At 32.3% G+C, this 22701-nt stretch overlaps 2 protein-coding genes across 7 annotated transcripts in view; one reads left to right on the top strand and one right to left on the bottom strand.

Annotated features, from left to right (window-relative positions):
- LOC145248058 (uncharacterized) overlaps window positions 1-4633 on the top strand; it is a 494466-nt gene extending 489833 nt beyond the window's left edge. For all 6 annotated transcript variants that reach the window (XM_080109820.1, XM_080109815.1, XM_080109819.1 and 3 more), the window contains 2 exons: window positions 1804-1992; window positions 4465-4633. In XM_080109820.1, coding sequence (XP_079965946.1) covers window positions 1804-1956 — 153 coding nt within the window. In that variant the 3' untranslated portion in view covers window positions 1957-1992; window positions 4465-4633. The remainder of the gene's footprint in view (window positions 1-1803; window positions 1993-4464) is intronic.
- Window positions 4634-12385: 7752 nt separating this feature from the next.
- LOC145248060 (zinc finger CCCH domain-containing protein 15-like) overlaps window positions 12386-22701 on the bottom strand; it is a 41117-nt gene continuing 30801 nt past the window's right edge. The window contains exons 8-12 of the mRNA XM_080109821.1: window positions 22288-22356; window positions 22108-22185; window positions 19785-19904; window positions 17696-17810; window positions 12386-14326 (exon numbers count right to left, since the gene is read on the bottom strand). Of these exons, the coding sequence (XP_079965947.1) occupies window positions 14190-14326; window positions 17696-17810; window positions 19785-19904; window positions 22108-22185; window positions 22288-22356 (519 nt within the window). The 3' untranslated portion in view covers window positions 12386-14189. The remainder of the gene's footprint in view (window positions 14327-17695; window positions 17811-19784; window positions 19905-22107; window positions 22186-22287; window positions 22357-22701) is intronic.

Consider the following 22701-nt stretch of genomic DNA (forward strand, 5'->3'; position numbering starts at 1 on the left):
GAAAAGAAAAAGGCATTCTTTAAAATTCTGCGGAATAAGAAATTTCTAAATGTTCTTTGTGCAATCCTTGTTGAATAATATATATATAAAATCACTCCCTACACTGCTGATTGCATAAACATGAAGCACTAGTGTCTGTAAGCATAAAAAACTGTTAATATAAAACTATTTATAAAGAAGGATCCGCTTTGAGCAACACGATCAATGAAATTGCAGCTGAATGAAGGTCGAATTTGTTGGTTTTGATTTCATTAATAACCATATATCCTTAGGTTATCTGTTTATTTAATAACGATATTACCTACGCAGACATGAATGCTAATCAATAAGCAGCATTATCACTGGCATGCAGAGGTCCTGTGTTACCCTGGTGATGTCCAAGGCCAACTCCTTGATTGTATGTCCCAAAAGCTCAAGTATAAGCCCGAGCACTGAGAAATATTATGAGAATATTATTTGAATATGACTGGGTGCATCTCTTTCCTGATTTGGATGCGTGAGACCATTATCTTGTTATACCCACCTCTTTATGCCACATTCAGACAGTATGCAGATACAATATCTTGTTTTTTTTTTGGTTTTTTTTTGCTGTACCTTACTGTTTTTTTGCTAATAAAAATTAATGATTGATTGATATTTTGGGCTGAAAAATACATTTAAGCATAGGATGACGTCTATCAATGTTAATCTTTTTAGAAAGAATTTTGTCTTTTAAGTTTTGTGTTTAATTAGCGTTCTTCTAAGTTATCCAGATGATCTTCAAAAGTTCTAACAGAGAGGAGGGTGAAGTTTTTATGCTTGCAAACAAACCCATCACTAAAATATGCACATAAGCACAAACATTATTTTATATGTGGTATAATCACATTGACACACCGTTGGCAGAACTTGGATACGCGTATACATTTTATTCATTAGGATTGAACCAACCTCAGCTACAAAGAGACTTTTAGGTGATCCATGAGGCACAACCTTGTGTCTCACACACTTCAGATGTCACCATTCGTTGCAGCAAACATGTGTTTGACATGCAGGTTCAAAAAGGCATCTTGCAGCAGATTGCCGATGCAACATTTTGTGGAGTACCCGTCAGGCAAGTTTATGGGGTGCATCTAGCTCAGTGAATTAAACTCACCTCCAGATACTAACCTGGAATTTCTACAATTCGACATAGTACATACAGTGCTTAGCCTTCCCAAATGATCACCAATCTGGTATTTGCCAGGCTTATCATTGCTTAACTTTGGTGATCTGGCAAGAACTAGTGTGCCAACGTGATTGTGCCATACAACCATAGGTTGTAAGCATTTAAGAATACCAGGTGCTGTATGTTCTCTACTTATCTTGACACTGTTTCCAGTTGTCCTGGATTTCTCCTTGTCACTGGAATTAAACAATGCCGACTCAGAAAGGGTTAGGGATTGCACAATCCTTGCTTTACAATTATGTTATCCGCATGTTATTTGTCATTCCTCTAGAATGATCCTAGTTGTTCTGAGGAACGAACATTCACAGGCGCATTATTTTACACAGGTATTAAGAATAAAAAGAGGGATTATGAAACAAAGGATACAAGGTGAACAAAATACTTCAGCAATCGTTAGGTTTGAGCCTATGAAATCTCCTCAGTTCTCATTCTTTTTTACAAAAAAACAGGCGATTCCATTTCTCATTTTGGGGAAGAATGTAAACAACTGCACGTTTGTGCTAAGAATAAAAAAATAAATAAAAACTAATATTTTTATTTCATTTATTTATTTTTCTTTTTGTTTTGTTGGTTTTCTTTTATTGTTTCTTTTACAGGAGGAACCAGAAGATGAAGAGATTGAAAGAGAATTCCACCGGCCACATCGGCGCCGAGCTCTGTCTATTAGCTCCAAACGTTCAACAGTTTCTGTTTCATCTGTCGCCCGACCCCTTGCTGCTTCCTGTGTTATCCCCGAGTCACCATTATGACCTCATCTTTCCTGTATTGATTTTGGAGTCAATTTTGTAAGTGCTCTCCTGAATCACATTTATCTCAAAAAAAAAAAAAATGTATCCCAAACATTTATTTAGGAAATTCAATTTGGTGCACATCCAGAATTTAACCTAATTTAAAAAAAAACAAAAAATTTTTTATGATGTACGTCACGGAACAAAAATGTCATATTCCAAAGATCAGATATGCCTTATGCCATCTGCTACTATGTGGGGCAAAAGCTAACAGACAGTACGTACACTTTATACGCTTTCTCTCTCCATGAACTGGATTGACTTTCTCACTCTTTTTTCCCCTTTTGCTTTGGTCCATCAACCAGACAACTCGCGTCTACAACTCGTGCCTGAGAACAACTCCGCGTAGCTGACTGCTAACATGGCGTGCAGCTTAATTGATGTCAACCCTCTTTCTCTTTCCCTTTCTACATGCCGGACTGCCATTTCTCGTTCCTCTACTCCATTTCCTTTTCTTATCACGTGCGAACAAACGTTGGTGACCCGAACGTGAAATGAACACGCATTTCCTTTTCTTTCTATACCACCAGTCCTGCAACAAACGATGGTGACACCCGTGTGGACATGAACACGTGTTACACCTAAAACATTCATTCTTCAACAGAAAATAAATGACACGTTTATTTTATTCAGCAATTGAGTTTTTGTTTCCTTCATTCCATTCATTTCATTATTTTCTTTTTGTAGCGGGTTGGGATTATTATATCCTGGCCCGCAACATAAGTAAAATGTCCTTGTCCGTGTGTTGTTGTCTCAAGGCTATGCTGGTGTCACACAGTAGTGTTGAAAAAAAAATGCCTTATTTGTAAAGTTTAACTTACTGTTTAATGTTTACAAACACCCTTAGTAGTATCCTTGCACTGACTTGATCGAATTACGAAAAAATAGATAAATAAATTCTTATTTTAAAATAATTGTACATTAACACACAATAAAAAAGGGTTTTAGATTTTTAGGCGATTACTTGTTTGAAAAACTTTGCAGAAAGAAGAAAAAAAAAACAAAACAAAATTACTTCAAAATTTAAAGTATAAGATCAGTTTGATCTATAAATTTAATGTAAAATGTCCCCTCCCCCATTTTCCGGCTATTCTAACCTTTTAGGGCAGTTAACCAAAATTTTTTTTATTTGCTATAAGAGCTAATCCACTGCATTTTTTGTTTTAGAAACACAGCAGATCTGCAGTGTAATATTTTTAGGCAATTACATGTCGTTTTATGATCTTGACTCTCAAACTATGGGTTAGTGATAAAAAAATTTAGTTAACAGCCTTAAAAAGGTAGAATGGCACAGAAGTGGGGCATTATATCAATAAATTATACAAAAGAAGTGTGAAATTATCGGGGATCATAACAATAATAAGAAGAAATGTGAAAAATGGGGGATCATAGCAATAAATTATACAAAAGAAAGATATTCACAAGATAGTGGAATAAAGTTGAGGGTCTCAAAGAAGCTAAATTTGTTAATTCCACTGTGTTCTCAAGTCGTCATCCTAGGCTTTACCTTTTCCTTGTAGGAGCAGTGAGAAAGTTACCACCCCTTGTCTCTATCCTTAAAAGAGACATCTTTATTGAGGAATGCTAATGGATTTGATTCAGGCAACTTTTTATGTTGTTCAAACCGTCCTTAGGCATTCTTGTGGTGCTCATGGCACATCTCTTGTGTCACAAAGTTATTTCCATACTATAATGCGACTATAAAAATTAATTTGCACAACTTCTCTTTGATATAAGAAATGCTGAGGATATTATTGCAATAAATTGTATGAAAAAAGGCGTGAGGCAAAGTTAACAAGGTCAAAAAAACTTGAAGTTTAATATGACAGACTGAATAAATCACCTTTTCATTAGCCTTCAGACTACATTAGATTTGCTGGTTTTTCTCGGCGTTCAGGTCAACCTCCCAGACATTATGACTTACTTATTGGGACTGGTGATGAGGTCACCCTCTCATTGTCTCCATCATCAGAAATGCCTCTGTTGGGGAATGCTAATGAGTCCAATTCATACAAGTTTTTATACGTTATTGGGCATTGTTTCCTACTCATTAAAGTTTGACCAGATGTAACATCTGGCCCTAATGAAGTGGTTGGAAATTAGGATATAAACTGCATTATAGGAGCAATGATATAACTTTGTAATTCTCTTATTTTGTTCTTGAGTTTTCACATTTTATGAGTGAGGCTTCTGACAAAGGAAGAAGAATTGCTGTTTTCTTGGTTGGAATCCATCAAAACTTATCGTTAGCTATTTTCTCACCGTGAAGTAGTATTTTCTTTTAATTCCTTATATTAAGTGGCCATGTCTGAATTAATGAAAAAAATTATTCACGTTTTTTAGATAAAAAAATATGGGATTGCATTATCTTCAACTCCGTATGTATACTATTTCATTTTTACTAGTTCTGTGCTAATAACTAAGCGTAAAAGAATATTTTGTATATTTCTTTATTTTATTTTTGTTCAGGTATTTTTCCCACTTGCAAACGACTGGTCAGGTATGGCTGCCCTCTTCCAACTGACTGCGGTAATGACTTCCAAACCGATCACCGGCAGCAAAAAATCTGTGGAAGCATCTACTGCTGCTGCCCTATTTGGAAATCCTGATCTTGGTTCGTGGATCCTTGGAATCTCTTGTGGATGATGTACTCTGGTGGAATGCTTTTGTGTGACAACAGCCACCGATCCGTGTTCAGCGTGGATCTTTTTTACTGCCACTCTGACAATACAAACCTTTCCCTTCCCCTCTTAAAAAAAAGAAAAAAAAATCAAAATGTTGGATCCACAAAAAAAAAAAAAAAATTTGTGTAATCATTTGAATAAAGTATTTATGAAATGGATGAAAAAAAAAAAAATGAATATTTGTCCTTTTTATTTCTATACCAAAATTTGATATGACTGTTAAGTTTTGAGACATTGTGTTGAACAAAGATGGTGGTGTATTTCAGATCAGTAACCAAGATGGCGACCAAGAATCAAATGATGGTGAATCCATTCGTCTCATACCCCCATGAGAAGTCAAAAACAAGGTAAAAAAAACACTGATTGTCTTGACAAATAACACTCTTTCTGAGAGTGTATTCGGCAAAATGAATGGAAATAAATACATTGACAACATTGCCAAGACTGCTGCAAACAAAGTAGGCTCCCTGGACTATGCTAGAAAATTACTCACACCAGAGAGTATCCTGTATCTTTACAAAGCCACAATTCGCCCATGCATGGAGTATTGTTGCAACATCTACCATTAGTCTCTCACTTTTAGACAAGGGTCAAAAAAGAGTTTCAAATCTAATATGTTCTGCACTATCGACCAAGCTCCAACATCTGTTTTATCATCGCAATGTTGCATCACTGTAACTGTTTTACAAGTACTTTAATAGAATGTGTTTTGATGAACTCGCAGAACTTGTGCCTCCTCAACGTATATACTTCCGACTAACCTAATAAGCAGCAAAATCCCACCCCTCTATTGAGATCAGTAGGTGCTAGATAACCTATTCTAATAGTTTCTTCCCTCACACTACTAGACTTTGGAAATCTCTCCCTGTTTCTTGCTTCTCTGATTGTACTGACATACAAAAGTTTAAATGTAATGTAAACAGACATCTCAAGGTCAACTCGTCACAGTCTGCTGTTAGACACGATCCTAAATCGTAGCCCCTTATATTCCAAGTGGCAATATGTCTTGTTTGGGGGTGAAAAAAAAAAAAAAAATGAAATGATCCACTAGATATAGGAGCTGGTTAAAAGTTATGCTGGAGTGAAATACTGCTTAGAGATTGTGAATGTTAATGTCAGATGACAGATGAATTACTTCTCTTGAATGAGTATACCGGAAGTAGAGACTATTTACGGCAGGCATGTTGACTGCTCAAGGTATGAAGTAAGGGGACCGGAGAATATTTTGAAGGTCATGGGAATCATTAAGAATGAATTCGATCCCAAACAAAATAAATGAATACATATATCTTAAATCATCATGTAGTGCAGAATGGACTGAATCTATCCTGGGTTGATTAATATTGAATATTGGTGGGTACTTTTGCTAGTATAAATATTCAATCAAATATATTTGTTCAAATGGATCTGTTATGAGCTAACTGCAACTAACGACAAAGAGGCCTCAAAAAACTACTTGTTTTTATACTTGTGAGCTATTGTACTCACCCCCCCTAGGTAGTTGCCAATGTGAGAGACAACAACATGGCCAGAACAGAAACTGCAGCACACATTGTCGGGGTTGACGATTGTTGTTGAAGAGGAGCACGTGGTTGCACAGTTATGTTGAAAACAGGAAACATTTCCAACAGAGAGAATGACTGCTTGGCAATAAACCGCTTATGGAGACGTAGATCTGGGGGAGAGGGAATAACTATAAGATGGCCCACTTAAAAGTAGCCCAATCTATAATCTTTCTCTAATCAATTTTTTTTTTCAGATTAAGCGACTCACTTTAAAAGAGTCCAACTTCTTTAATCTTTCTCATAATGACCAACTGACATCACAAGACAAAATGCAATTTTTTTCCAAAAAGATGGCGCTACATGCCACACGTTTCACAAATCACTGACACGAGTTCATGACATGTTTACAGAAGAAAGAACAATAAGCAAAGGGTTATGGCCACCACGTTCCCTGGACTTGTCATCATGTGATTTTTATCTTTGTGGAACTTTAAAACAAAAAAGTTTATGTAAATAATCCTCACAATCTAGACCAACTAAAGAGAAAATCTACTAGCAGTATCCGCAAATGTTGTTAAACGTGCCCAGAAATGCACAGATGTCAACGGGGAGCACTTGTAGCATCTTTTATAATAGTACATATAATTTAAGCAATGCTACATGTGATTTAAATAATAAAAGAATGTTCCTCCTCTCTACTACATTTTATGGGCTACTTTTAAGTGGGTCATCTTGTAGCATTGACTAAGCAAAACTGCATATTTTGCAAAATTTGTGACGCTAAAATAATTCAGCGACTAATGAAACAATTTTGATAAAAAAATAATTTGTTCCAACAAGAGTCGAATGAAATTAGTCATGGAAATTGCTGAGGCAGTTTTACAAATTTAAAAGTACACTAAAGAGTAAACTGAAAATTAATGATCATAACTATTAGGAATTTGAATAATATAAAAAGAAAATGAATACGCAAATACTATACCTGAACAACGATCCAAATGAAGCTAGTGCCAAAAAAAGTTTAGGAAAAGGAAACAACTTAATTAACAAACTAAAAGTATTTGTATTATTTGGATTCTTCAGACTACTGTTCTAATCTTTAGCGTATTTGCATAATGTTTAGGTTGATATAACTTCTGACCTTCTTCAGGGGTGTCTTGTAAAACTCGGGAATCTGCACGGAATTTTGACTGTAACCATTTATTTAATCCACAGGGGTACACATCCATCATATCATTTCTCTCCAGAGAATACATATCCTCAAGCATCAGTGATCAAATTTCACCTCTGCAGATCATCATATTGCATCCACATGCCCTATAAACTAGTTGACATTGGTGGCACTCTGCTAGTTAGTAATGGCAGAAATTTTCTGAACTTACTCCAACAATGTGCTTCGTCAGGCTAAATTTTTGCTCTGTCTAATGACTTATTTGTCGTTTTGCTAAGAACGTTTTTTTTTTTTATTGCATTGTTTTTAAATGTATGTTTAAAATAATTGATTCTGTACAAGTTTTATCTTTGAGCAAAATGGACCAATTGGGGGGGATAAGAAACACTCACAGTAATAATGAAAATATCAACCCCATTTTCTTAAATGTAATTTTTTTGTATATAAAACTTTATATAAAAGGAATCAAAGTATTTAATTTCTATTTTAAAACCATTTTGTTGTGATTAATATTAAAAAAACCCAAAAAACTAAGTTGATCATTTTTTCATTTAAAAAAAAAATAATAATTGTCAAAATGTTTTGTTAAGAAAGAAGAAAATAGATGTTACTTTTAGTTTTTATTTTTCATTATTTTGTTCCTTTTCAAAGATTATTCAGTAATAATGGAGGACAAATAAATCTAACCTTTGAAGAAAAAACTCCAATAATCTTTCCTCAAACTGCAAGTTTAATGATATAGATTTCAAGAATTTAATCTACTGCACAATTAGATTATCTCCTGAATCCTCCACTTTATAATAACAACCAATGTGTGTCCATGTACTTCCATCCCATAATGCCAAAGTTAGCGAGTAAAACATGTGCCTTTTTCTAGTTTTCTCCAGATAAAATTATTTCAAGTGCTGAAGTGAACTGAGAAGGCAAGTCATACAAATACCTAAGACTTATCTAAAATGAATTTGGAAAGAAATCTCCCATTCTGTCTGTTCTTACAAATGATCTAGACGGACATCAGCAAAATCAGTGTCAAACAAGGATTTGGTGCCTATCATTGGAATGAAAAGACTTAATCAAAATGTGATATTGATCACCAACAACAATCTAAAATAAAAGATTCAGACAGATATACATACTACTAAGCGCACTGTGATATTTCCATTCCAATTAGAAACAAAATAATTGTGAGAGGCCTGACAAACATTAATTACACCATTGATATCTATATAAAGTCAGGTATGTGTAGGTTTATACATTTCTATGTACAGAATTCATTACAAATTTTTGAACATGGCTGCTAAACATAATGTGAGCTATACTTAGTTTTAAGAGATCTTGGGTTTACTTTTGGCAACCTCGTAACTGAATTTATTTTTATTTCGGACTATTAGTCTCATCTTTAGTAGTTGTTGCTTTTTGATCTTTTTATTGTTTTTTTTTTTTTGTTTATTCACAACGTTTCGGGCAACTATTCCTCTGGCCTTCGTCAGGTGGTAACCACGACGTATAGGAACTTCGAATCTCCTAACTGCATTCTCAGCCATCACTGCCATCCGTAGTTGTCGTCTCACCACATTTTGACCGATTAACCTCTGGCACGCTTTAGGTGGGATTGAAACCGCTATCTTCAGACAATGCTCATCTGGAACCGTAGAGAGTCAACGTCTCTATCAACTGCGCCATGGGCTCCGAAGGGCGATCAAGGTTGGATTCTTTGATCTTATAAATCCACGTTTATTTATTATCTGATCTTCCATAGTCGGGTCCGTACCGATTGGTATATATATATATATATATATTATTCCTTAATTGGAATTCATTTTTGAGATGAGCATTATATATTAATTTATTTATTATTGAGAATGAAGTTAGGAGATTCGAAGTTCCTATACGTCGCAGTTACCACCTGACGAAGGCCAGAGGAATAGTTGGCCGAAACGTTGTGAATAAAAAAAAACAAAAAAAAAACAATAAAAAGATAAAAAACAACAACTAATAAAGATGAGACTAATAGTCCGAAATAAAAATAAATTAATATATAATGCTCATCTCAAAAATAAATTCCAATTAAGGAATAATATATATATATATATATATATAAACCTCGTAACTCTTGCTTCCTTCAATTTATCCTTACATTTCATAAATAACGTCTCTGACAAAGGAAGAATTGCTGTTTTCTGGGTCTGAATTTATTCAGCCAATACTAATCGTTTAGATTTTGATTTTAAAGTGCTATTGTTTAGCTCCTTATATTAAGTGGCTTCATCCCAGTGATTTTCATTAAAAAAACAAAACAAAAAAAAACCAAAAAAAACATTGTTTTTAGTTCATACAAAATGGGTTTTATCTCTTCATGAAAATTCAGATACTTATTAAAATTTTACAAATTAGATGTATTAGACAATTAACAAATACCCCTCGAACGTTTTGCTTCTTTCAAAACCTTCCTTTTCAAAATGCAAATACTTCACATTAAATTTGATCCAGAATCATTAAACTATATGATTAAGCAAGATTCCCTCAATTTCAAATTCTTTTTTAAAGCACATAAGGCTTAAATTTTAGACGCTTTCCCAAACCAAAAATCATAAGATTTCAATAGAAATTAGAATAAGGATTCTAGACATACAGTTTAATAACATTATATCTTGATTTTAATCATCGTACGGAAACATAAAATTGGTGCAAAACTGTTCTGATTGTGGGAATTCATTTTATCTGTCTTGGGACGGGTATTCTTATATATCTTGGTCTGTGGAAGATGATCATAATTATAGTTTATTGCAATTTTTCTATTATAATAATTAAGAAAACATATCTAAATGAGTGCAAAAGTTGGATAAAATCAAAACACCTAATTTTAAGTTAATTCAATATACACATCGTCTTTTTTAATTAGTTGCAAGATTAACTAATTTGCATATTGGTTATGAAAAACTTAATTCTTCTATCATTTTTAAAGTTAATTTTTATTAACTACTAGCATGGGTGCCCGGCATTGCCCGGGTGTTTGGAGGTGTATGCTGAACAAAAAAAAAAAAAAAAAAAAAAAAAAAAAGAAAAAAGCGGCCAATTTTTTTAAACTTTGACCCCTTAAAATTTATTGTTTTGGGCTCAAATCAAGTTATTAAGTTAGATCCATGTCCAAGAAACCTATATCTAAAATTTTAAGTGTTTAGACCCAAAATTGTCGGAGGAGTTTGGTAGAGTTCTCAAAGGTCAAATTGTTGAACTTTGACCCCTTAACAGCCAAATTTCTGGCCGAAAACCGATTACATAGATTTTCCCCAAATCTCAATACCCTGTATATCAAATTTCGAGTCTGTAGTCTAAAAATTGATAGAGTTATTGCGTAAGGAAATGTACACAGACAGACAGGTTCACTTTTATAGATATATAGATTATTGTTTTTTTAAATTTTAAGTTCTTGTCCAAAATTCTCTCCTATATTAAAAACAAAAAAATAAAGAAAAATCTGTATGGTAATACGTACCCATGATGAAACAAAATCATTCCAAATCTTTTAGTATATATATATATATATAAAAAAAAAAAAATCATTTTGAGAAGAGCAATACAAAAAGCAAAGGAAGATAAATCTTGCAAATTTGAATGGAGTTATCGCTTCAAAGATTTTTTTATAAAGATAAAACTACTTGATCAATTTATTTAATATTTGGAAAATATTTTTGTTTTGTCATGCGTATGCTATCATACATTTTTTTTTTTATATAAAGGGAATAAAAATTAAATTTTAATTCAACAAATCATTGTTTTGTTTTATTTTCTGGACAAATATTTAACATTTATATTCAAATATTCCTTTCTTTAGATTTTACTAAATTGCAGGTGAAAAACCAAATTGTTTTTTTGCTTTATTTCCTTTAAAATATAGCAAAATCTATTTTCAAATTATTAAAAGTTAAGGTTTTATGTTTACGGCATCAATAAAAAATTTAGTTTAAACAAAACTAACCGATATCGTCACAGGTGTATAAAGGAATAGTAATTTACTTTTATCAAAACAATTGATTTCTTACTGTTATCACAAGTAAATTTTATTGTAACAAAAAAAAAAAAAAAAAGCAAAATTAATTGCAATAAAACTTACAAAAAATGTGAGTTAAATATCTATATTAATACGATGTGTGTTATTTTCTGTGTCACGCTTACATCCAGGTCGTTTAATTGTTATGTACTTCCATTTCTTGTCATAAATAATTTTACCAAAAATTCTTCATAAGTTTTGGTTTCGATTATGGCTGAAGGAACTCAAGTTATATATATATATATATATATATATATATATATATATATATATATATACATATATTTTTTTCATAAGTTTTTATTTCGCTTTTGATTCAAGCTAATGCCCCCAACTCATATGGATATATTTTTTTTATTTTTGAAATTGCAACTTTATAATATGGCAAACGAATGATGAAAACAGAAAAACGAACACGTGAAAAATGGCTTAAATAAGCCTGTTTCGATATTAAAATTTAAAAAATTGGTGGGTACCCGGGTGTTTTTGGGTGTGTAGTCGGGGATGGATAAGCAAAGTAAAAAAAAACCCTGAAAAACAAACGTTACGTGAAAAATGGCTTAAATAACACTGGTTCAATATTTAAATTTATAAAAAAAAAAAAAAAAAAAAGACATCTCACACCACGATTCGAACCCAAAATGTTTAGATAATGAACCAACGCGCTAATCAACTGACCTAACGCGACGTACATGAAACTTGTTCAGTTTTTCAACTATTTAAATTAAATCAGGTCATGGCATCATCTGGCGTATGCGTAGAACCGCTCGTCGTGACGACAAGTATAATAAAAAAGCAAAAATGTTATGAGTGGATATGTGATGAGGTGTGTAATGAGAAGCCCAGATGACAATTTCTTAAAGATCACTTAAAAAAGAAAGAAAAAAAAATGTGAGACACGCATGCAAGTAAAGGAAAAAGCAACATTTTTTGCTTTAGAAAGACTTTATTTTTACTTCCATTTTATTGTGTGATAAGAAAAAAAAAAAAAAATTTAATTTAGTGTAACCACAATTCTGTAGATGGTTTTTTTTCTTGTTTTCTTTTCTTTTTTTTTTTTCAGCAAAGTTCAAAGTCCACATCAGTGTTTCACTGAAAAAAATTGGAGGTGAGAGGAGGACAAGAGCAGCAGGCCAAAGATTTATTAAAAAGATTTTGTTACTCATATCCCAAGAGTTTCTCAAAAAATGGATGCACATTTTTAGGGGGGGGGGGGGTGAACGCAATCGACTTTCCAAAGAAAATCTAAGAACTGGAAAAAACGAATAACATTGTTTATTATAAAAGAAAAACTAGAAAAAAAAATTATTCTACTGTCTCGGCCATTTTTCTTTGTAATTATAGTGAACGTACCTAGTGCTGATAGCATTAATATTTGCATGAAATATGATTGCATCTGCATAGGCATTTAACACATTTTGTAAATCTCATTATAAAGCTCGAATGTATATTGAGCACTATCAAAATTATTGGACAATTATCCAAAAATATTTCAATCTATTTAGATGGAATTTTATTTTGCATGAAATTCATTGAAAATAGACATTGTGTAATTAACAGATCCATTTTAAAAAAAAATATATTTATTTACCATGTTTACGAGATATGCGACATCTGTTAAAAAAAAAAAACATTAAAAATTACACTGCCAGAGGATCAATGGGAAATTTCAATGATTAAAGACTTGGGTGGTTATACATCAAAATGTGTTTATGTATGCAGAGATAAATGGAAAAAAACCCGGATATATCAAATTGTATGGTGAGATTTTTAATATTTCATCTTTATAATTAAAAACTTCCTTAGAAACAAGTGGAAATATTTTTCTATCTAGTGAATAAAATATCTTCACTCATTTCTGAGAAAATCTTTCAATAATAAAGATGAAATTATTAAAAATATCATCACATAACCCAGATGAGAATAGTAGTCCAAATAAAGTATTAACAAATATATATATATATATATATATATATATATATATATATATATATGTATATATATATATGTGTGTGTGCTAAAAATATTTTTTTTACTGTCAACACATTCTAGATTTATAAAAAAAAGTGACAAAATTGACACTTTTTAGATGAAATTCTAAAAAGAACAAAATGTATTGCCTGTAAAAGTTTTTCCTTTTATCTCTATTTTAACATACTGTCTTTCATTTTTATTCACATGTATATATACATATATGTATTTTTAGGTATGCATGTGTATGTGTTTGGCCATTTGGTGTTGTATCATAGAACAACACAATCAACAGTAAAAAAAACAAAAAAATTCTACAAAGAGAGGCGCACATGACATGGAAATGGTCAGTCATTTTCGTTTCCCGATTTAAGATTTAATTCCTGTTTACAGGAATACTATAGAGGGGGTGGTGTCAATTTGCAATTAGCACATAAACTGAGTTTATCTTTATTTTTTTCTCATTTATTCAAAGAAAAAAAAATTTTTTTCTTTTGAAAATTTATTTCTGGAATAGCAAAAAGAAATCCAGGATTTTTCTAAGAAAGTATTGCAGCGGAGGTTTCTCAGTTTTAGTTTTCCAAAATAATATGCCAGTATGAAAAGTGTGTGTGTGTGTGTGTGTTTTTTTTTTTTTTTTTTTTTTTCTTCAAGGTGGTGAGTCTGTAGAGGACAAGGGGATAGAGGACATAAGCAGAAGGTTAAAATCTAGGGAAATGGTCAGTCTTCCATATCTAAAGCAAATTCTCCAATCCGTTCAATAAATGAAGGAAAGGAGGGGGGGTTCTGGAAGTGGAGAGGGGTGCGGAGAGTTAATCTTCCATTTCTAATGTCTCTAAATCGTCCTCCAACTGGTCAAGGTCTTCACCTCCAAATAGATCTTCATCAATTTGAATGTCAGTCGCAGTTCCATTCGGGAGCGCAGCAGCCTCTGAGAGTTTAGTTTCCTCTGAAAAAAAAATAAAAAAATAAATAAAAAAATCAACACAAGATTTTAGAACTTTTAACAGTTCCAATGGATTTGGGTTAGAAGTTAAAACACTCTACAATGGTTTTTGGGCAAACTTAATCTCTAATATCATAAATATTTGGTGTCCATTTCAACATCTTGAAATATGTGCTTCTTTACATGTAACTCGACGGAACGTTACTCGGTACATATTCAAGCAATCTCATTGACACAGGCCATCCCAAAACCAAGAGAGTCTATGCCATTTCTGAAATGATTTTGTGCAGTATATTATTGCTGGTCTTGTGCAATTCTAGAAGATCCACCCTCCCAGACTTTGCGATCTCTCTTTAAGGAGTTAGTTTATTGCTAATTGCCTGAGACGACCTTACTGGAGAATGCCAATGGGGTGGCTAGGCATTTTTTTGTAGGCCAGAGTTCTGAGATGCTGACTTTTCAATACTATTTTCCGACTGTTGTGACATATTTTCACTACAGTGAGGTGGAGATAAATACCTTCAAGCAACAGTAGCAGTAGGCTGAAGTATTAGCATTGTAAATGTAAGTCAATTATAAAAATTGCAGATAAGTTGAGAAACTAAATTTGCAGAGAGAAGGGAGTTATTTTTGGTTTCACGTAAGTAAATTCTCTAGTTAAATATGGATGCGTAATTTGTTTATAATGTTAAGTGCATCATTAATCTGTTTGCTAAGCGACATTATACAAAGTAGCAGCTGACTGAAGTATTAGCATTGTTTCTAACAAAAGAGTCAGCCACTTATTTCAGTTTTCCTTACAGTGTTACCATTTTTTATTTTTAAACAAGATTGCAGTCATTTTGTTCTAATATCTTCAGGTACAATCGCTTAAACGTTAAAAATGATCATTGCCAAAATAATCTTCGGTTTAACATCAGTTTTCCATGATGACATGTTTAGCAACTTTTAGAAATTAACTTCTAAACTAACCCATCTCTGACATCTTCATTGCTCTTAAATCTATCCTTATCACACACCTCATGCGTTTTTTCTTGAGCTTCCCCTATGAACTGGCTGCTACCTCACTTGTGCTACATCAAACCCAAGATTAAACCAACAGTTTCTAATTCTGCAGACATCACCTGACACTGTCCTGATTTTATCTTCCTCTAATGTCATCAGATCTAAGACTTGCTTCAAGACAGTGTATTGTCATAAATTAAATGCTCATTCAAAATGTATATAAACTATATATTAAATATAGAAATGCATATTATAAACAAAGACAGACATGGCACAAAGTGACACATGAACACAACTCAAAAATGCTATATCAAACTAAGATCTACCAACGGACAGATGAGCACACGCATCGGAAAATGCCATTTCAAATGTAAATGCAAGATTGTTATAATTCCAAGGACGGACTCTCATTTATGCTACAATTCTAAGTTGGTAAACCACCTCATTTATTGGACGATATGTGACACAATTTTATGACAAAGAAAATAATCCCCAAAAAATGGAAATTTTGAAAATCTAAGAAAATTTTTACCTAATAAAATATGAACCATACAAACCAAGAAGGACGACAAAATGAATGTAGAATTATTTTTTTAGCTTGTTAAAATTTGGCAGAAGTTATAACCATTTGACTTAGGAGTACTTTATGTCAAACTGATGGTTGAATATGATTTGTGCTCATTTTTGGATTAAATACTAATCTTTATTAATCCATAATTGCACGTCAAACAGATAACATAATTCCTAGTTCACTGCACCTAGAGGTCCATACAAAATTTCTGCCAAATCAGCCCAGATGTTTCCAAGAAAAAGTGGAACAAAGAGATAGACAAACTAAAATATATTATAGATTTGTTCTGAAAGTAAAAACTCAATAAAATAAGGTAAAAGGTCCAGATATATGTGAAAGAAATACATATTCAAGTCTATAAGACAATGTGTATTTGTGTGTGTACATATATATATTATATTATAAATTTGTATTCCTGTCAGTTTGTATATTTGTTCACAATTTGATTAGTTTTTACAAAAGGTCCATTACTTTCCTAATTACTTTTCATACTGAAAACATATGTGCATAACCTTTATTTCTACATTATAGTATGATTCCTGCAAAATATACGCCCAAGAGGTAACCTCGTTTGCATATTACATTAAGGAAGATCGATTTTACTAAATAGCAGTATGTTAGTTACCGTTTATAGTGAGAGAATTGTTTTAAGTATTCTATTTAAGAGTGTTATTTTAAGTTGATTTATATTGATAATATATTTAATTTAAATTATTTTGAATTATTATTACTGGCATCAATTTTTTTTAGAAACCAGTTTAGAGTTACTTCTCCTGGGCACCACCTGTTGGATCAAATACAATATTTCGCTTCAAAAACTCTTTAAACTTCAGCAAATTATGTTTAAAACATTAGAAAGTGCCTTTACAAAAAAAAAAAAAAAAAAAAAGCCAGTGAAAGGAATTCCACTTTTTCTTAAACTGCTTACCAAATCATACCTCTCCAGCCTTCGTAAACTCTTAACTGCGGCAAATTACATTTTATACATATTAGAAAGTGCCTTTACGAAAAAAAAAAAAAAAAAAACACACAAAGAAAAAAAAGTGCCTTTACAAAAGAAAAACAAGCCAGTGAAAGAAATTCCATTTTTTTCTTAAACTTTTAACAAGTCACACACGCATTTAAAAAGCTGATTTTGCAACGTCATGATGTCACTTGTGGCCGGGTGGGCAAAATAGTGTCCATAAGTTTTTGCCTTTTTCCCCTCTTCCGCATTTCATGTTCGAGCCCAGACACTGCGACTCATTTTTCTTTTAATCACACGGGCACTCTCTGCTATTTTCATTGAAAGAAAGATTGGTTCATTTATTTTTAAAATTATTTTTTGGGAGGAGGAGGGGGGGGGGTCTAGCGCACGGGCAACAAAAAGTGCTCAATATCCAGAGAATAGATTCTTTTTGCATCCCTTCTGCCGAAATATCTGGTAGAGATGGTGTCACATACTTCCTTTTGGATGATTACTTTTTCATGTTTTTATCCGTTCTTTTCTTTTTTAAATTATTTGGGGTATAGATGTTACCCACGATGAACATGATCAATATCCTTAGTATAGCAGGTATGTTCTAAACAGAACTTCATGTCGACCTGGGCAACGCTGGAGATCCATGCTAGTATATATCTCCAGTCATGCAGAAATTAGCAAGTAAAAAAAACAACCAATCAATTTTGAATGTTATGAGGACAGAAAGACAGAAAAAAAAAAAAAAAAAAAGTTCTAATAATAAATCCAACAATTGCAGCAAGACCATTTCATAACACTGAAACTGTATCAGCACAGAGAAAGAAAACATACATACCAGTTTTAGTCCTGCGGGCTTCTATAGAAACTTGGGTACCACCACTTCCAGAATTTTCAGTCGCTTGAAATGATGACATGTCAATTTCATGAATGGGACCAGAATAACTGTTTTGCTAAGGAAGAAAATAAAATTTGAAGAAATATACAAAATTCACAACATTTCAAGTTAGTTAAATGGAATTCAAATGTATATAGACATATGCTTCTGAAAAATGAAAATACTGTGAAACTGCAGTGAAGTATTAAGTGCTTCAATTATTTTATCTCTACTATTATATAAAAAGAATTGTGTGTGTGAGAATTTGTTCCCTATGGACTTGAAAACGGCTGTGCTGATTTTTATGAAATTTCACGCAAAGATACTTTATGTGCTGGGCAATGTTCTTAAATAGTTTTATATTAGCATGTCTTCAATAAGTACCGATAATCAAAATAATCCGATGAAAGGAACAGGCAATTTTGACCAAAGTTAACACCTTATACAGCCTAACACCACAAGTGCATTTCAGAAGTTTTATTATTATACAAGTCAAAAGGCCAAACATAAAATCAACAGTAGAAAGGGACGCGTTCAAAATGAATGTTTCTGTCTAGAGTACAATTAAAGCATGATACTTGACTTTTGCATTTTAAGCTTTAACTTTACAATCTGAAAAGCATTAAAGATGAGATATTGTCAGTGGTGTAGAAAACTATGACATGAATGAGTGATAGTGATACATGGGGGAGGGGGGGGGGGTTAGTTTCTTCCAGTGCAAAAACTGTGACCAGGATGGTGAAGTGGGATTGAGAAGTCAGCACACTCGAAGGGGGGCACTCTGATCTGCAAAAATTGCCTGAACAGCCTCATTGGCTTTCCCTGGTAAGGGTGCCTCAGGCTATTAGCAATAATAATAAAAAAATTCTCAAAGAGCGAAAGCAAAACCTAGGAGGGTGGACCTCGTAGAACTGCACAAAAACCAGCATTACATCGCAATCAACAGGGACCAGGTCATTACAGGAATGGTCTAATCTCTGTCGATTTCGGGTCGGCCATATTTTTAGATTATGACTGAAAAGTCAACATGAACAAGGGGAATAACTCATTTTGAATTGCGTATACGGAATTATCTCCCTTACAACTTAAATTTCTTTTCCGGCATATGTTCCTATTTACAATGCCTCCCCACGGGACAGAGTTAGACACCAGGGTCGTTTTTTAATGTGGAGAAAAGGAACAAAAATAAAAATTGTCTCAGTCGTAAAGGATTTCTCCTCCACTGACAGAGAACAAGAAATTGAAGTGTAGATCTGAAGAACAGATACTACACTTTGACCTTGACCCAAAGATTGCATCCTGGGTAATGCCAGGTATGTACAGGTGGTTAATAAAAAACAAAAAATATTCTTTGCAATTCAAGCATACATTTTTTAGGTTTGGTTGTTTTATGGCATATTAACCTTTTTTTGGGGTTATTGAAAGCTGATTGTAGTAATTTGGGTGAAAAGAAAAAAGCATCAAGTTCTTTACATCGTCAAATATTTATTATTCATGGGTTTGCTTTGATCGACTTGGAGAGAAAATTTGGTTTTGCCTTTGCAGAACATACTAGTTATACAAAAGGAAAGTTAAAAAAAAATAAATCAATGTTTCGTGCATTCAAGTGAAGAAACTGATATTTTTAGACAGCCTGATTTAGTAGCACCTGACAATTTTAGGTTGAAATAAGTGTTGTTCATTGAAACAGGAAAAAATACTTAAATGTATCTGATGAGCAGTTATTTAGAAAAGTTAAATATTCATGTTTTTGGGTTGTTTTTTTTTTTTAAATTTAAAAAACAGTTTGAAATAAAAATTACATTAACAAGTTACTTTACTTTTTGTTTTTCAAATTTAGAGATATTTATCATTTTAGCTGAGAAAGAACAAATGACCACGGCTAAAGTTTAAATCTCCACAACTAAAATGAAAAATAGCTGAAATTTTAAATAGGCAAAGACATTAGATTGAATAAATGAAAAAACTCACTTCTTTGTCTAACCAAGTTTGACACAAGGTTCTCTTTTCCAGCTGATGGAAAACATGAAAAGATAAAATATCTCCTTACCTTTGACTCTCCCTCTTCATCTTCATCAGAGCTTTCAACCATGTAGCAAATATCATCAGCCCCTTCATCATCCATTGCAACCAGTTCTGGGTTAAATTCAAACATTTCTCTTCCGCTGATCTAAAAAACAAATTTTTTTTTTTAAAATTCCAAGGAAAAAAAATGCAGAATTCTTGTTTTTACCTAAAAAAACCCCAGAATTACGTTCCTAAAAGTTTACATCAGAAGCAAATCATTAGACAATGCCAAATGAATTTTGGAGAGACAAGAAAACTTTTAGTATTTCTATTTTTTTTTTTTTTTTTTTTTTTTTTTTTTTTTTGCAACCAATAGTTAAAAAGGTGAATTTCAATATAAAAACTCCACCAAAAAAAAGGATTACAATCTTGAGGATATAAATTCAGACAAAATGAATTACAATCCAATGGATGATGGTGATTTTTTGTAAAAGTCCAGCATCTGATGGAGATTGATCACTCAAGCCACATGTATAAATGGATATCAGTCAACTGGTGAAAGACTAACGTCCTGTTGTGTAAATTGTTTCAGTCATCCATACTGTTTAATGTAATAAAATTGGGATTAAGCACTGAACCTATAATCACAAAGAACAGGGCTGTATTTACTACTAGTACTTGGTATCATAAATTGTGAAAATATCAACAAACAAAAATAGATTTGGTTTTGGACCAGCATAAGAAACTGATAGAGAAACAGTAAAATTCACATGCAATCCCCAGTGAGCATGTGAATACCAGTTAGGAGACATGATACACAAGACCTAGTATTTAAATGGGCAAAGTTTGTACTGGCCAGTCTTAACATCGTGTACCTTTGGTGATCTAACAGAATCTGGTGTGTTAATCTGATTATGCCATTTTTGATATTAATGAATAACTATGAAGAACATGATGTTAAGTTTAACTTGCTGGTCAAGTTATGATAAGCAGCAGAATCCCAAGTAGGACATTATTTTTTAGTAGGAAATACTGATCACAATCGTCTTTGGCAAATTTCATTCTTTGAAAAAAAAAAAAAAAAAAAAAAAAAAAAAAAAAAAAAAAAGAAAAAAAAAAATTTAAGATGAGTAAGATTTCTATTTTCTAATGTTACCACTTATTAAGACTAAATACCACTCAAGGATAAGAGTTAATTAGAGATGTATATATTATCAGTCAAATGATAAAGATGAAAATAATCAGTGGAATGAATAAAATTTGATAGCTTATGAGGACTATTTATGACAAGTATTTTTGATATCTGATTTAAAGATGACCGTGTTGTAGCCAATAGAGAAGAAATACTGTGGGACGTCCTTAAAAAGAAACTGTTCATGAAATTTCATTTAATGTTAAGCACATGGGGAAGAGAAGGAAAGTTCTTTGCATTCATGATAGAAGACTAGTTCTTACTGTGAATGTCTACAACGACGAACAAGATATTCTAACTCGAAAGAGGAACGTTTAGTAAAATGTTAAATGTTATTTGCCAGCAAAAGTTGTCAACCGGATCATCTTTTCAAACAATTGACTCTAGACCTACCAAATTTCAGCCTTTTTTATTAAGCGGTTTAGCTGTTCATAAGCTTGGAACGCATATACGCACAGACAAACAGATTTGTCTTATGACATATCAAGTCGTTTTGATTATTCGATGCCGATTCGACTGGTAAAATGTATTTAATATTATTTAATAAATTCTATTTTTCACAGAAATCATTTGTAAATTATTTCTTTCACACATGCATATTTTATAAAACAATCTCCATTCAAAAAATAGAGGATTTGGTTTGAAGACATTAAAAGCCTACTGTCTTCAAAAAGATAACTATAGGTTCTATCTTGACATCAGACAATATCTTCATGGTATCAACATTTGTAGTTGATTTGTTACATGGGTGTAAAATAAAAAAAAAAAAAAAAAAAATCAACATATCCTATCATAAAGTGTCTCATTATATATTGGACATAACAAATCACGCCCCATGCGGCACTTTATGCTCAAGCAAATATCAAATATCAACATTGCATGAGCAATTGAGCAATATAAAAGCAGGAAAGGACAAGTTTCTTCCTACTATTATATGGCCAGAGCAAGGTAGATATCCTTTGTTGATAACTTTGCTCCATATTTTCTTTAAATGGTCATTCGCTATTATTCTGAGCAATTTTACAGATGACTTCTCATATAATTTTGTTAAAGATTTTTTGGTAAAGGTTTTGAAGTTGTATTAGAAGATTCACTAAGAAAACCAAGTTTGTTAAAAACTGAATCACAAACCTGTAACAATGGTTGTAAAAAGAAATGTTTCAATAATACTCACCCCAACAATCCGACCAGCCTTGTATTCAGCCTTTTTACGTTCGGTGGAAATATTCAAAGCTGCAAGCTTTTCTTTTTTCTACAAGAAAAAGAGAAAAAAAATTTTTATAGTTTTTTTTATCCTTTTTTTTTTTTTTTTTGAGAATGCAGGGGATATAGATTTAAAAAAATATATAATCACCTTTCGTTCTTTCCATTCCAAAAACGTTTGCAATGTGATTTTCGTCCCAATACTTGAGAGGGCAGCTCTCTGCACAAAAGAAAAAAAACAAAAACATTCAAATGATTTATTTTTTTTAAATTTACAGGAACTGAAATTTTAAATGAAAATTTAATTTAGAAATTTTTATTTGTAAGAAAGACTTTTATTATTTTGTTCCTGCTTCTATGAGCATTGCAGTAAAACACTATTTACTTCCAAATCCATTTCAATCTTCATCCATATAAAGTAAAATATATGTATATATGAATATCAGAATAAATAATAAAATTCCTTGAACAGTTTTGTGTAACTTATGTACCCTTACAAAGATTAAAATCAAGACATAACAATACTAAGCCTTACTTGTAGAATCCTTATTCCAATTTTGACCAA

The sequence above is a fragment of the Euprymna scolopes genome, chromosome 26, assembly GCF_053919585.1.
Source record: "Euprymna scolopes isolate OS-2025 chromosome 26, ASM5391958v1, whole genome shotgun sequence".
NCBI classification, from domain to species: Eukaryota; Metazoa; Mollusca; class Cephalopoda; order Sepiida; family Sepiolidae; genus Euprymna; species Euprymna scolopes.